The following is a 16,138-nucleotide window of genomic DNA, read 5'->3' as shown; positions in this document are numbered from 1 at the left end:
TATATATAAATCATCAAAGAAAGGTAAATACAGTGGTAATATGAGAGGAAAATCTTATATAGAAAAAAGAAACTTTGCGTCCAACGGGTTTGGGTCATGGTTGAGGCAAAGTTTCTTTTATTCTGATCAGATTTTCCTCCTCTGTTACGTTTACGTAATACATAAATTGTATTAGGCTTATTACATGTTTTTTCTGGGTTTATCCTATAATAATAATAATTATACATATAAATATTTCCATGAACCGACAAATACGAAGATCGCAATTGAAAAATTACTACTTTTTGATGCCAATTTCTGACCTGAAAAATTCGTTGCAGGATTCATGTATTTATTATTTAAAATATATTAAATAAATTGTAGTTATAAGGTCACAGTGTTTATATCAATCTATTAATTAATTAGTAATTAACTAATTTCAGATATTAAATAAGATTATATTAATTAAGATATTTGTGAAGTTCTTGTGAAAGTTATTTACATAATTGCAGTTTTTTTACACAGCATTTCGACGGATATTCTTCACCTTGTGTGAACCATCCTGAGCTCTGCTTACCAATACACGGTAATTGCGCAATAGTATTAGCATTTGCATATATGAAAACACTTTGGCGATGCTTTGTTTTTTGTTTTGTTTTACATTTACATCCAGAGTTAGGCCCATTGAATTGTTTAAATGCTTAAATAATTGAAAACATAAATTATGTGGATTAAATTCTCATAAAATTTACAATGAAACTTTATAATGTACGGTAATTTATAAGATTATTTTTTTAAACAGAATAAAATAGGTAACATTTCATTGAAAAAAAACCCAGATTTTACATCTATAGACGCAAGTTGATTTAATTATTAATGGTATAGGCTTATACCTATTATATATTTCTATAAATTAATCAACAAATATCTCATTAATCACACTATCGAAAATAGGCCTATTGAAGTATTATTGAAGTACTATCCATTTACATCCAGCGTTAGGCCCACTGAATTGTTTAAATGCTTAAATAATTGAAAACATAAATTATGTGGATTAAATTCTCCTATAATTTACAATGAAACTTTATAATGCACGGTAATTTATAAGATTATTTTTTTAAACAGAATAAAATAGGTAACGTTTGATTGAGAAAAAAAACCCAGATTTTACATCTGTAGACGTAAGTTTATTTAATTATTAATGGTATAGGCCTATACCTGTTATATATTTCTATAAATTAATCAACAAATATCTCATTAATCACACTATCGAAAATAGGCCTATTGAAGTATTATTGAAGTACTATTAATTCTTTATTAAAGCATTATTCGAGCACCTTAATTATTATTATTATTATTATTATTATTATTATTATTATTATTATTATTTTACCGTATATATTATTTATCAACCATACTAACATTGAAATCATGAATTATGTGGATAAAATTATCATAGAAAATAAACTTATAATTTATAAGATTTTTTTAAAAAACAGAATAAAATAGATAACATCTATATTTAAAAAAACAGGTTTTGCATAGACGCAAGTTGATTTAATATATGCCGATTCATCTCATTAATCAAACAATTATTATTCATTATTATAGTATTATTCGAGCACTGTTATTATTATTATTATATTATTATTATTATTACTACTATTTTATTTTTAATGTTTGTTGTTCTATTTTTTGTTTTATGTATGGGCCTAGATGTATATATGTATATATTTAATAATTAGAAATAAGTATAATTAATTATAAAACATATATAATATAATGTTAACAACAATATAGGCTAGGCTAGACCTAACCAATTATTGATACCATAATCTATAGATAAAATCATCCATTTGATAATTAAACAGCAGCTTTTCGAGTGGCAGTGCCGATAGAAAACTGCAGTGTTTTGGCACTGCGGCAGTGCCGATAGAAAATCAGAGCTTTTTTCGCACTACGGCAATAATGCAGATAGAAATTAACAGCTTTTTTGGCATTGCGGCAGTGCCGATAGAAAACAGCAGCTTTTTTTCGCACTGCGGCAGTGCCAACAGCCTCAGCCGAAGGGGACAGTAGGCAAACCTTGATCTCTCAAATAGATTGATTGAACTTCTAGTACCGTATGATCTGGTTAATTATTCTCTTCAGTTTACCAGGGAGTTGTTAATAGTCACTAACAACCCCCCTGAGTTTACATGGGAGTATAAATATTAAGTACAGACGGAACTTTGATATTTAACTACGTATTATTGACTACGTAGGCCTATTATTGGAAGCAGTTATAGGCTTTTGGTCATTCATGTAGGATTAGGAATAAATTGTATTTTATTTTTTGCATGTACCAAGGTAATTCAACAGAAGGACGCACATCTCCGCTCTCAAACATAGCGCGTGCGTACTCCTTTGATCTTTACTGTGGCATCGACAATCCGATACTAGTTGCGAGTACAGCCGTCAATTATTAGTCTATGCGTGCCATTCCTTTTAAGGTGTTAGTTTTTATTTTATTAATTTTGGGTACTTTGCAATATCTGTTACATCCGATTTTTTTTTGACCGCGAGCTTGTTAAATGCTTCTATAAACTGCAATTTGATTTGTGAAAATTGACCAAGAAATTGAAAAGTTATAACAATTTAAAATTTACGAATTTTATAAAATTTCATGTTCTTATGTAACATTAATCCTTCATTTTGACAATGTTGGCATAAGGTGCCGAAAACGAACATTTGAGTATATACAGAACATTTATTAATTTTTTCTGCGAAGTGAGTCTCATGAATGACAATTCACCACAATTTTGGTAAAATTAATGTTGAAATGAAGAATATATTTCAGTCTAATGTAGTGTAAAATATCATTAGGCCTTTGTAATCACCGCACGACGCGCGATTATCATGGCAACTAACACGCGCGTGAGTAAATTGTCACATACGCTGACGGATTATGGTCTGGTTGCTATGGTTTTTGTGATGTTCAGCGTGTAGGGACGCACATGCGCCTAGAATGTCGATGCCAGAGTTATAACCTTTGATGTTCCGAGATGTGCGTCCTTCTGTTTAATTGCCTTGCATGTACCTACCGTTAACAGCATTCACCAATGTTTTGTTGTATATTGAATTATTTTATCTATAGTACGTCCAAAACTGAACCGCCCTACTTTGTGTTTAAACTAGGCCAAACAGTCTGATTTATATAAACTAAACCAAATTATTTTCACAATGTGAGCTTAGTCAGAAGGCCTACCTGTTGGTTTACGACTGTATTTGTATAATTTGTAAAGAAATAAGGGGCTTCATCATCCCTTTTCAAAAGCCTACTAGTTGATGTGCAAGAAATGTGTTTTTATTATTTGACTAATCCCGGTATCATTTTGATACGAAGTGATTACAGCTCACCATTGGATAAGGGCATACTGGATCAATCCGGGGGCGTGTTCGTGGGGCTGTGTTCATGGTCGGTTTCATGAGAGGGAAATAAACTGGTGTTTCACCAAAGCTTTACAATAGAAGACATGGTCCAAGTATTGAAATGTACGTCATTATGTTATTTATATTTATATATATATAATTATATATATATTTACAATATTTTGACTTTAATTATGTCATCAGGTCGAATGTATCCCAGCACGATGGCGTATGCATTTCAATACTTGGAGCATGTATTATTCTTTCTTATCTGATATTAATCAGTGGACCTTTCGGTTTATGTTTTTTTTTAGTTCAGTAGCTTTTTGCCTGACTGGCCGGAAAACCGATATTAATTATTACCTGTAGGTCTATCCATAGATGATGATTGGTTATGTTGCGACACAATTATATCAGGGCGTAGAATGGTTTTGTTATGAGGTGCGAAACGGCTTGGTGTGTTGGCGAAAATTGAGAACGCAGAATTAACTAAACCCATATTCCAATAAAATCTTAATATTGAAATTTTAAGATTACTCATTGAAGTTTTATTTATTTGTTTGTGTGTGTTTTGCGCCTTTCACTTAAATCTTAATTTTAAATGCAATGTATTTTTATCTTTTTTTAAACCAATATTTTGTGATGAATATTTTAATGCGTTTCGTATAACTTTTTATTTATACTTGTACAGGCCAATGGAAAGCAAATTTCCAACCTGTATTTATACGTTTGGATGAATAAATATTATCTTACTATACCTTAATAGCCATTAGTTAGTAAGCCCAAATAAAAAAAAAAGTAGTTTCTCGTCCTAAACTTTTTTAAGAAGGAGAATAGGGGCACTTTTTTAAAACTCCGAGATGGCAAGTCCAAGATGGCTGATGGGAAAGAACTACTACTTTCTTCACTTTTACCAAGTAGACACATTGAAAGCAAATAAAAGAAGCACAAGACATTACTCATACCATATGTATCCCCAACTACGAACGATCGAGAGAGGAATTTTACTGATGCCAGATTTTTTACATTTCGTAAAATAAATGAAAACAAAAATGGTATATAATTCAGAGATAATGGATGCGCGAGGGGACGAGAAACTATTTTTTGTTATAATAGTATTTTAATCCACTGAATGGAACTGGTAATTTTAAGCCGGTAGGGGGTGGTGGGGTGGGGGTGTGGGTGGAGGTGAGTGAGTCTGTACCCTTAGCCTACGCTCATGTACATCCACCTCAAGTTTGTCTCTTCTATTAAAATAATACAATTATTCGACACAAATTTGGTTATATAAAATTAAAAACAACCTTTTGTGCCACATACAACAAATATTCGTTTAAAAAGGAAAAAAAGAAGAATTAATACACCTTTGAAACATATTTAATACATACAGTGTTACTGTCACATTTTCAAGTTATTATTAACTTATTAAAACAATGTCGTCAGGCTTTGTCTATACTCCCCACGTGTGGGGACATATTTATACATCATCGAATGTGATATTAACTGCACTTACTAAGGCACACCTATCAACTATCTAAAATTTCAGTTCAGCATAAAAAACGTATAATGTTATAAGTTAAGTAGAAAATTGGAGTAAATGAGGAAAATAAATGCTGCCTGTCGGTTCAATAGTTACAATAGAGCTTTCAAACCAACTGGATAGCCTATTGATTACTACGGTACATGCTTGGTTGCATTGCTATAGAAAAGCATACGGTACCCAATTTTACTCATATTTAAATTGCCCCATTATAAGAATTTAAATTTTAAGAATTTACTGTTATAAAATTTATTTCATAATGATTAACAACTTATTAACCCAATATTCACAAGGTAATTCTTTTAAAGCTAAAAATGAGGATTTGTAACCTGTCCATTATATTTGAAAGCAATGTAACATTTATATAATTTTTAAAATCGACATTTTCTTTGGTGACGTCAAATTGAGCCAGAGATATATAGAAATATGTTTTTCCTCCATAAATGTACTTGCTTCGGCAGTACATATACTAAAATTGGAACGATACAGAGAAGATTAGCATGGCGGTAGATGCTCTCTGCTTCGTGACATCAACGGTTGAGACGCTACTGGCACAGGCAGCTTCCTTCCAAAAGTTGCCTTACCAGCTGTATTCGAAGGCATCACAAATTTGAATTCTGTTGCCGCTTCTGCAACGTTGATTGCTATTGGTTTCTCAAGAGGTGCGGGAAGGGGAGTCCCTTTTAGAACATTTGTTGTACCTGTGGAGCATCCGTAAAGTAACAATGAAAAAATAATAAAATATGAACATAAAAACAATTTAAACCTGTCAATTCCAGTATCTTTGGTGGATAGTAATGCAGTCTCGTGTTTTACTTACCACTGCAAAAGTGTTGTTCTATTAATTTCCATTAACTGGAGTCCAGTATTTCTTAACACAGCAGCGTTGGAAAGAACTTTCTGGCATATGTTTTGGTAGGCTTTCATTATCATGGACCATCTCTGAGTTCTTTTACCTTCACGTACCTATTAGAATCAGACCACTGGGCCGGTCCGGTGTTCTGGCCCCAAAAAACATCTGTCAAATGAAAAAAAAAAATTGTATTATTTACAAGCAAAAATGTAAATACTGTCTTACACTCTTAAAAAACTTTCGACCCCAGGTACTACCGTCGACTTTTTGTTTGTTTTAAAGCGACCTTGGACCAGCCGGTCCTTGAACCTTTCACTGCGCCTTACAGCCTTGTCATAGGGTTCCAAACCCTGCAAGAGGTCAATTATGTGTTTTGCATCTCTTTGATTTATTATCCCATGATCTTCCCGGAATCTAAAGAGAAACTCTGCTAAAGCTTCCACTTTTTCGTATCCTGGAATGTTATCCGGGCCAACCGATGTTTCCTGCTGTTCCTAAATTTATGAAGAAAAAAAAAGTTAGTGATATGAATACATATATATATATATATATATACCAACAGTATTAACAAAAGAAAAAATTCAAAATTACTGCAATGACTGGAAAGGTTTCCTCTTCCAATGCCAAGTTTTCAGGGCGAGGTGGGCTTGATAACCTTTTAGCTGCTGCTGCTGCTGTTGATCTTTCTGCACATGACAGCATTGGTGTTTTCTGAGGTATTGGTGGTTGAGTGAGATCATCCATTTCAATGTAACCTTCATCATTTAGAAAACCAGCAACCTCATCCTCCATGCCCTCATCAACGGTACTTTCAAGGACCTGATTAGTTTGATTGAAAAGATACTCTACTCCAATCAGCTCTCCAGTGTACTTGTTTGGTGCTGTAAAAGTAGGGTACACTTTCTTCCCGAGAACCTGCTCTGAGAGCAGGTTCAAAGCATGCTGCTGCAATCCACTGTACAGGTTTATATCCGAGACACCAGATTTAGCAGCAGCATCGGAACGATCCTTGTTCCAGCGAACCAGTCCTTCCATTAGATAAGCCTGGAAATGAAGGTCGCTTGCACGAGTACTTGTTAATAAAAAACGGCGACAATGAAGTGCCATCTCCTTCCTGCTAATGTTGTACAGGACATCTTCATCTGTGGGATGGAGGATGTTTCTGGCTTGAAGCTGTCCATGTTTTGCCAACTTCAATTGGTCAACATCCTTAGCGCTCCAAACAAAGATACAGCTAGACAGGCGGCGAAGAAAGGTTGGGTACAACTGATGTGCTTCAGTGGTACATATCGAAGCAAATCTCCTCATGAAATGCCAGATATCAAGGCGAACCTTCATATCTGGCCATTTGGAAAACATGCTATCAATGGAACGGCCTCCGCAGCAGTCGCGGCCGACGTCACAGAAGCTCTGGTGGCCTTACACTGGATGAAGCATATCGGTTCACAATTCCATCGATCATTTTTGTTAGTCCGCACCCTTCAGCTGCTGTAAGGACTGTGATGAGGACTTGGCCATACTCATTGCTAACATTTGTGGCCCATGCAGCTGTGCCAGCCGAGTGGCCAGCCAGCTTTCTGACAATCTACGAACCCCTTTGTCTAACATGTCTGACCCCTTGTCGGAAAATTTCTGGAGCCACCACTGAATGTAGGTGGGATACGTTTTCTTTTAGAATAAAAAACATACACTGACTAACTACGTTTATATTCTTTAATAAACAATTCTCATTTAAGTAAAAGTTGCTGTTTTCCCTCTTTTATTTTATTTTGAAATAATAATAATAATAATAATAATAACAATAATAATGATAACAATCATAGCAATATTAATAATGGAAAGCTTTGTCGATGCATTTCTGTCATCTTTGCCTTCCATTTATCCAATTTTAAGTCAAAGCTTTGGAACAAAACCAGTTGCTATAGTATATGGGTTTCTTTAAATGCTGGTCTCCTGACATTTTGAACAGACAGCTGTTGATGTTCTAGGTCATTAATTTTAACTGAAAGACCAAAGGCAATTGCTCTCTACTTGGTGGTAATGGACAAAACAGTACTACTGCAAGTGGTAGCGTCTGATACTGACAGTTTCTTTCCCAAAGTTGATTTACCTGCAGTATTCAAAGGTGTCACAAACTTGAATTGTGTTGCTCCTTCTGCAACGTTGATCGCTGTTGGTTTTTGAAGCGGTGCATGAAGGGGAGTCGAGGTATCTAGTTTTGGGGTAGGACCAGAAATGCCATACTCCAGTATTTTTCGCTCCTCTCTTTCGGAACATTTGTTGTACCTGTGGAGCATCCGTAAAGACAATATAAAATAACATAAAAACAAGTTAAACTATAGGCAATTCCGATAGTACTGTAATGCTGTTTAATGTGTTAAACTTCCACTGAATAAGTGTAGTTCTATTGATTTCCATCAACTGGAGCCCGGTATTTAACAGCACAACAACAGCACTGTTTGGCGGATGTTTTTGTACGCTTTGAATATCATAGACCATCTCTGAGCCTTTTTACTTTGACATGAAATATGGGAGGAAAATGCTCCACATAGTTTCAAAACCAAGCGTTCCATGTAGCGATTACAATCAGGCCACTGGGCCGGTTCAGTGTTATGCCCCAAAAAACATCTGCCAAATGAAGAAAATTGTACATTATTTACAAACAAAAATTTAAATATTGTGTTATACTCTTCAAAAGAAAAATGACTTATATCACCTTCTTGTGCTTTCAATCCCAGCTACTACAGTCGACTTTCTGCTAGTTTTGAAGCGACCTTTGACCAGCCGATCCTTAAACATTTGACTGCGCCTCATGGCCTTGTCGTATAGTTCTAAATTCTGCCAAAGGTCAGTTATGTGTTTTTTATCTCTCTTTTGTCGATCACACCATGATCCTCCCTAAATCTGAAGAGGAACTCTGCAAGGGCTTCTACTTTTTCGAATCCAGGAATATTATCCGGGCTAACCGACGATTCTTCCTGCTCCTAAATTTATGAAGATAAAAATGTTAGAGTAAACATAAATACCAATAGTGTTTAACAAAACAAAATCCAAATTAACTTCAATGACTGGAGGTGCCATGTTTTCAGGCCGATGTGGGCTGCATAATCATGTAGCTGCTACTGTTGTGAATCATGCTGCACATGCCAGGAATGCGTCTTCTGAGTTATTGGTGGTAGCGTCGGATCATCTATTTCGATGTATCCCTCATCAATAAGAGTATCAGCAATCTCATCCTCGTACTCGTCAACGGTATTTTCGAGTGCATAATTGGTCTGATTTTCCACTCCAATCAGTTCTCCAGTGTACTTGTTTGGTGCTTTGAAAGTAGGGTACAACTTCTTTCTGAGAACCTGCTCCGAGAGCAGGTTTAGTGCATGCTGCTGCATTCCGCTGTACACATTGGTGACAGAGACGTACCAGACTCAGCAGCAGCATCGGCACGATCTATGTCCCAACGCACAAGTCCTTCCATGAGATATGCTAGGTCACTTGCACGAGTACCTGTTAATAAAAAAAAATTAACAGTTACAATAAAATTTTGATATACATAATAATAATTAGACTGGGTTCCAGTCCCTAATCTTTGTCTTATCAGTTGAAATGCTTAAGAATAAATCGATTTTGGCACAAATGGCGTTCCATATTACTTATTTGCATGGCATTCCATAGTATACTTTTCTGGGATTCTGGGACTAATTCTCATCAAAAAAGTTTCTCAACATAATCTGCCGCTGGTGGCACTTTCCAAAATGTGCTAATGTACCACGAAAAATCCATAAATTAGAGACTTGTGGCAAGTCTAGCCAACTGCAGGCCGTGAACAGCAATTTGGTGTTGTCTCCCTCATTAGACCTACTGTGCTTTTTTCAGTACACTAGTAATAGTATTGTAGTGTGTACAACTCAGTAGCTGTGACTTAATAATTTTGGCCAGAATTTAGACTTGTTTGTGGTGTAATCTACGCCTGTGGCTCGTAGTCCATTGACGCTTCCAGTATAATATTGTTTGCTTTTCTTTTTTGCAGATTTAATTCTGTTTTTAATTTTAAAAACCTGTGAACATTATGATGAACAGTGTACAGTATACACTTGGTCACACTATGTTTTCGGTAACAAGTTTTTATTTCATTTATTTTCTTGAGTGTTGTTACATAATCTCTGCCTGTTGATTTTTGTTTCTCTTTGTTCAGATATGTTTCGACCCAAATTCAGGTACAACAATGGTGTCCTGCAACTTGCAGACACTCAGTCTGCAGTTGAATTTTTAAAAAAACCCCTAAAACCGTCTTCGAGTGTGAGCGCCCAGAGATTGTCCGTCATGATGCCATGGTACAAGTTCACAAACTGGGGGGGCAACACTTGAGACGAAGTCAACATACTAGGGTTTTATAAGTTTCAAGGCAGGGAGTTTGGAGGACAGAGTTTTATGTGGCTCCTTGAAAACGCTCTAGGATATTCCGCCAACGTAGTTAATTAAAGTTCACGTGTTCCACCCAGCACAAGTGCTGTTAACCATAACAGGTAAAGCTTTAAAAAATACATGGAGTCATTCAAAGAGGGTCGAGAGGCGATTGAATTGCAAATTCAGCTGCCACAACATCGCCATCCTGCTGCAGCTGCTTAAGCTACAAGTTCTCGACCTCGTAGTAAGTAACTCAAACAGGTAATAAGAACATGCAGATATAATGTTTGCGATTATTCTTTTGTCTTTAGATGATTTATATATTTGAATACTCCAAAGTCTCCCCTGCTACAACTCCAGCCAAGTCATCAACCGCCGCCCCGACCACCACCCCAACCACAACCCACACCACCACCCCAACCACAACCCACACCACCATGGCCGCTACAAGAAAGACCGCCATGTCATCAAGAAGAAGAATAGTCCCTGATCAAGGTATTTTATTTTATTTTTTATTTATTTATTTATTTTATTTATTATTTTTGCTGTTGATATTATTATTGTTGAATAGACAATAAATGTTTCCGTAACTTTTCTTTTATAATTTCTATAATCACTATTGCGTTTACCGCCGGTGTGATTTTGTTTCAGAGTATATTCTTCCAGAATGATGGAAAGAAAGCCTCCATGCAGCTGACAGGACTTGGATTTCGAAAGCGCTCTTCCGAAGGTCGAAGAAGGGACGACCAGGACTTATCCTTAATAAGCTTCAGCAGCTCTGGTTTGAACCACCCCAGTCTGAGGTTCTGCCCACTTCAGTGCCAAATCCTGATGTATATTTTTGCCATCGTTTGCTATTGTGGCTTCCAAGAAAGGCTTGGCAATTTCGTTTGGTGTGCCTCAATCCCAGATGTTAGACGAGCCCTAACATCTTCAGGCCTATACAGGCAAGTTCGTATGGTGCTTGATATAGAGAGCCACTACATTTTGGCTACCGAATGCCCCACGTGTTTGCGAAAGCAGTTAGATGTAGCCCATCGACTTCAATTTCCAGTTGTACTTACGCATCGTGGTGCTTGCGACATCAGGGTAAATCAGCTATTGCATGTTCGTGGCCTTGGTAATAGTTCTTCCCAAGTCCGAAAAAAGATAGCTGAACAACATCGGAGACACTGGAACCAACAAGTCGCTCTCTACCTCACCGATTGTCAGTGTTTATGTAATCAAACAATTGATGCATCACGGTTTGACATTGTCTCTGAGATTATACCTGTGCCGACAGCTCAGTGGTTTTTGTTAGTCTATTGGCATGATGTGATGAGGGACGAGGTTGCTGGTTTTCTAAATGATGAAGGTTACATCTGTCTCTTATACACATCTAGATGTGTATAAGAGACAGGTATGTATGTATGTATATATAGAGTAGATTTAATTTTTGTTTTTTTACCTGTAGATTGTCAGAAAGCTGGCTGGCCACTCGGCTGGCACAGCTGCATGGGCCACGAATGTTAGCAATGAGTATGGCCAAGTCCTCATGACAGTCCTTACAGCAGCTGAAAGGTGCGGACTAACAAAAATGATCGATGGAATTGTGAACTGATGCTTCATCCAGTGTAAGGCCACCAGAGCTTCTGTACGTCGGCCACGACTGCTGTGGAGGCCGTTCCATTGATAGCATGTATTCCAAATGGCCAGATATGAAGGTTCGCCTTGATATCTGGCATTTTATGAGGAGATTTGCTTTGATATGTACCACTGAAGCACATCAGTTGTACCCAACCTTTCTTTGCCGCCTGTCTAGCTGTATCTTTGTTTGGAGCGCTGAGGATGTTGACCAATTGAAGTTGGCAAAACATGGACAGCTTCAAGCCAGAAACATCCTCCATCCCACAGATGAAGATGTCCTGTACAACATTAGCAGGAAGGAGATGGCACTTCATTGTCGCCGTGCAACACGGAGCATTGAAGAAACAACCGTTTTGATCCATGCCCTCCTAACAACCTTTGATGGTGAAGAAGGTCGGGATTCAATGGGTGTGCCACTTTTGGATACTACCCGGGTATGGGAGGTCTGGGAAACCCAAAAGTGCCACATTAATTGCATCCAAGACCCAGAGGGAGTCAAGCTTTACACAAAGATTGGTGAAATGACCAAGAGTGGTGTCACCTTACCTGTGTATAGGTGTGCAAGAGGTTCCACCTCTCTTGAATCATTTCACCTCCATCTAAATAGATTTATACCAGGTAGGTTGCAAAAGATATTAATTATACATTATTATAATTTTTTATGTAAATCAAATTTTTATTGTAACTGCTAAATAGTTTTTTATTAACAGGTACTCGTGCAAGCAACCTTCATTTTCAGGCTTATCTACTGGAAGGACTGGTTCGCTGGAACAAGGTTGGTTCCGATGCTGCTGGTAAATCTGGTGTCTCAGATATAAACTTGTACAGCGGATTGCAGGGGCATGCTTTGAACCTGCTCTCAGAGTAGGTTCTCATGAAGAAAGTGTACCCTATTTTACAGCACCAAACAAGTACACCGGAGAGCTGATTGGAGTAGAGTATCTTTTCAATCAAACTAATCAGGTCCTTGAAAGTACCGTTGATAAGGGCATGGAGGATGAGGACGAGGTTGCTGGTTTTCTAAATGATGAAGGTTACATTGAAATGGATGATCTCACTCAACCACCAATACCTCAGAAAACACCAATGCTGTCATGTGCAGAAAGATCAACAGCAGCAGCTGCAGCTAAAAGGTTATCAAGCCCACCTCGCCCTGTAAACTTGGCATTGGAAGAGGAAACCTTTCCAGTCATTGCAGTAATTTTGAATTTTTTCTTTTGTTAATACTGTTGGTATATATATATATATGTATTCATATCACTAACATGTTTTTCTTCATAAATTTAGGAACAGCAGGAAACATCGGTTGGCCCGGATAACATTCCAGGATACGAAATAGTGGAAGCTTTAGCAGAGTTTCTCTTTAGATTCCGGGAAGATCATGGGATAATAAATCAAAGAGATGCAAAACACATAACTGACCTCTGGCAGGGTTTGGAACCCTATGACAAGGCCATGAGGCGCAGTCAAATGTTTAAGGATCGGCTTGTCAAAGGTCGCTTCAAAACTAGTAGAAAGTCGACTGTAGTAGCTGGGATTGAAAGTACAAGAAGGTGATATAAGTCATTTTTCTTTTGAAGAGTATAACACAATATTTAAATATTTGTTTGTAAATAATGTACAATTTTCTTCATTTGGCAGATGTTTTTTGGGGCATAACACTGAACCGGACCAGTGGCCTGATTGTAATCGCTACATGGAATGCCTGATTTTGATACTATGTGGAGCATTTTCCTCCCATATTTCATGTCAAAATAAAAAGCCTCAGAGATGGTCTATGATATTCAAAGCGTACAAAAACATCCACCAAACAGTGCTGTTGTTGTGCTGTTAAATACCGGGCTCCAGTTGATGGAAATCAGAACTAAACTTATTCAGTGGAAGCTTAACACATGAAACAGCATTACAGTACTATCGGAATTGACTATAGTTTAACTTGTTTTTACATTATTTTGTATTGTCTTTACGGATGCTCCACAATTACACCAAATGTGTATGGCATTTGTGGTCCTACCCCAAAACTACATACCGCTTCAAAAACCAACAGCGATCAACGTTGCAGAAGGAGCAACACAATTCAAGTTTGTGACACCTTTGAATACTGCAGTTAAATCAACTTTGGGAAAGAAACTGTCAGTATCAGACGCTACCACTTGCAGTAGTACTGTTTTGTCCATTACCACCAAGTAGAGAGCATCAACCACAGCACAGCACAGCCTATTACAGGAGACGGGTTGCTAAAGAAATTGCCCTTGGACTTTCATTTAAAATTAACGACCTAGAGCATCAACAGCTGTCTGTTGAAAATGTCAGGAGACCAGCATTTAAAGAAACCCATATACTATATTATAGCAATTGGTTTTGTTCCAAAGCTTTGACATAAAATTGGATAAATGGAAGGCAAAATGACTGAAATGCATCGACAAAGCTTTCCTTTATTAATATTGCTATGATTGTTATTGTTATATTACTATTATTATTGTTATTATTAATATTATTATTATTATTATTATTATTATTATTTCAAAATAATAATAAAAGAGGGAAAACAGCATCTTTTACTTAAATGAGAATTGTTTATTAAAGATTATAAATGTAGTTAGTCAGTGTATGTTTTTTATTCTAAAAGAAAATGTATCCCACCTACGTTCAGTGGTGGCTCCAGAAATTTTCCGACAAGGGGTCAGACATGTTAGACGAAGGGGTTCGAACCAAGGGGCCAAATAGAGCCTCGGTTGGTGTCCGAGAATAAAACTTCCCTGTAGGGTTGACGGGGAGGTTGGCAATCAAAATAACATTATTTGCATAGGCAAATTATTATTTGTTTATTTTTGATCCGACGACCTGTTCTTACGACAGGGGGTCCTGGCTTGTCCGACAGGAGGTGGAAATCTTGCAATCTTGTGAAAAAAGTACCAGAAGTCCGAACACTTACTTCAGTATGCACCAAGTTTGGAGCTGAGTTTAAAATAGGGATATAGCAAGTCTAGATTCCTTGAAATTGCTCTTCCAGATAGTTTCAAACGGTCTCCGGTTTTTAATGCAGGCCCGGATTTTCGAGGGGGAGGTCCGTTTTGCGAGCAAAGTGGTGGAGACTCCCACGGGGCAACCAGTGCACTCACACTGGAGCTAATAATTTCAAACACATTTCGTACCACAGTTTTAGAAATCAACGGCAAGATGAGCTGGCAAAGAAAAAATGCAAGGGATACTATAGTTCTATAGAAACTATATCATTAAAAATTTAGAAACGTTCTTACTCATTTCTCATTTATTTATTTCTACACAAAATAAAAAACATTCATCATAAAAAGAAACATTGTACTGAATTATGAGGTTCAAAAATGGACTTTGAAATTTGGAATTAGAGTGAGGTTAGGAGGCTGGACGCTCCTACAAAGTTGCCCTTTGAGAGCATTAATTTTTTTCATTCTCATTTGGGTGCTGTAGGGACCGTCAGAAGTAACATGTTCTTTACATCTGTAGGCTACAGATAAGATCGTTCATTTGCAACAAATTTCGTACCACCGTTATTAAATATCAACGGTCAGAAGAGCTGGCAAATAAAATGCAATGAGCATTGAATCTGTAGATTTCGCGATAATCAGGTACAATTTTAGTGAAATAATAGCTTTTACAAAAGGATGAAAATGTGCTGAACAACATCAGCAGAAAGGAGATGGCGCTTCATTGTCGACGTGCAACACGGAGCATTGACAAAACGACTGTTTTGATCCATGCCCTGTTGACAACATTTGATGGAGAAGAAGGTCGTGATTCTATGGGTGTGCCACTCTTGGATGCCAACCGCCTATGGGAAGTCTGGGAAACCCAAAAGCGACACATTCATTGCATTTAAGATCCATACGGTATCCAACTTTATACCAAGATTAATGAAATGACCAAGGGTGGTGTCACCTTGCCTGTCTATCGGTGTGCAGGAGGTTCTACCTCGTTGGAATCATTTCAACTCCATCCGAATTGATTCGTATCGGGTAGGTTGCAAACTATATCCCTATACATTATTATTATGTATATCAAAATTTTATTGTAACTGTTAATTATTTTTTTTATTAACAGGTACTCGTGCAAGTGACCTAGCATATCTCATGGAAGGACTTGTGCGTTGGGACAAAGATCGTGCCGATGCTGCATATAACATATAAAATATTATATATTATATAAAATATTTTATATTATATAAAATATTATATATTACATAAAATATTATATATTATATAAAATATTATATATTATATAAAATAATATTATATAAAATATATTAAATAAAAATTATATAAATATATAACGAAAAAACCAATGCC

General features: G+C 36.6%; 1 protein-coding gene and 1 pseudogene across 3 annotated transcripts in view; one reads left to right on the top strand and one right to left on the bottom strand.

Annotated features, from left to right (window-relative positions):
- Positions 1–4,410: 4,410 nt before the first annotated feature.
- Positions 4,411–16,138, bottom strand: part of LOC117120785 — an 18,087-nt gene continuing 6,359 nt past the window's right edge. The window contains exons 2-5 of one of the 3 annotated variants that reach the window (XR_004447421.1): positions 8,500–9,287; positions 7,894–8,069; positions 5,751–5,948; positions 4,411–5,631 (exon numbers count right to left, since the gene is read on the bottom strand). Coding sequence is in view for 1 of the 3 variants with exons in the window: in XM_033265875.1 (XP_033121766.1) it covers positions 6,005–6,277; positions 6,375–7,142 (1,041 nt within the window). In the remaining 2 variants the exon portion in view is untranslated. Of the gene's footprint in view, positions 5,632–5,750; positions 6,278–6,374; positions 7,532–7,893; positions 9,288–16,138 lie in introns of those variants that run through there. The other 2 variants (XR_004447420.1, XM_033265875.1) reach the window with 2 other exon arrangements.
- On the top strand, positions 5,376–5,435 carry LOC117120789 (annotated as a pseudogene).

The sequence above is a fragment of the Anneissia japonica genome, unplaced genomic scaffold (assembly GCF_011630105.1).
Source record: "Anneissia japonica isolate Jap-2015-1 unplaced genomic scaffold, ASM1163010v1 scaffold69_len1423075_cov170, whole genome shotgun sequence".
Classification (NCBI taxonomy): Eukaryota; Metazoa; Echinodermata; class Crinoidea; order Comatulida; family Comatulidae; genus Anneissia; species Anneissia japonica.
The sequence above is the reverse complement of the archived record's forward strand: the minus strand, read 5'-3'. Positions and strand labels throughout refer to the sequence as shown.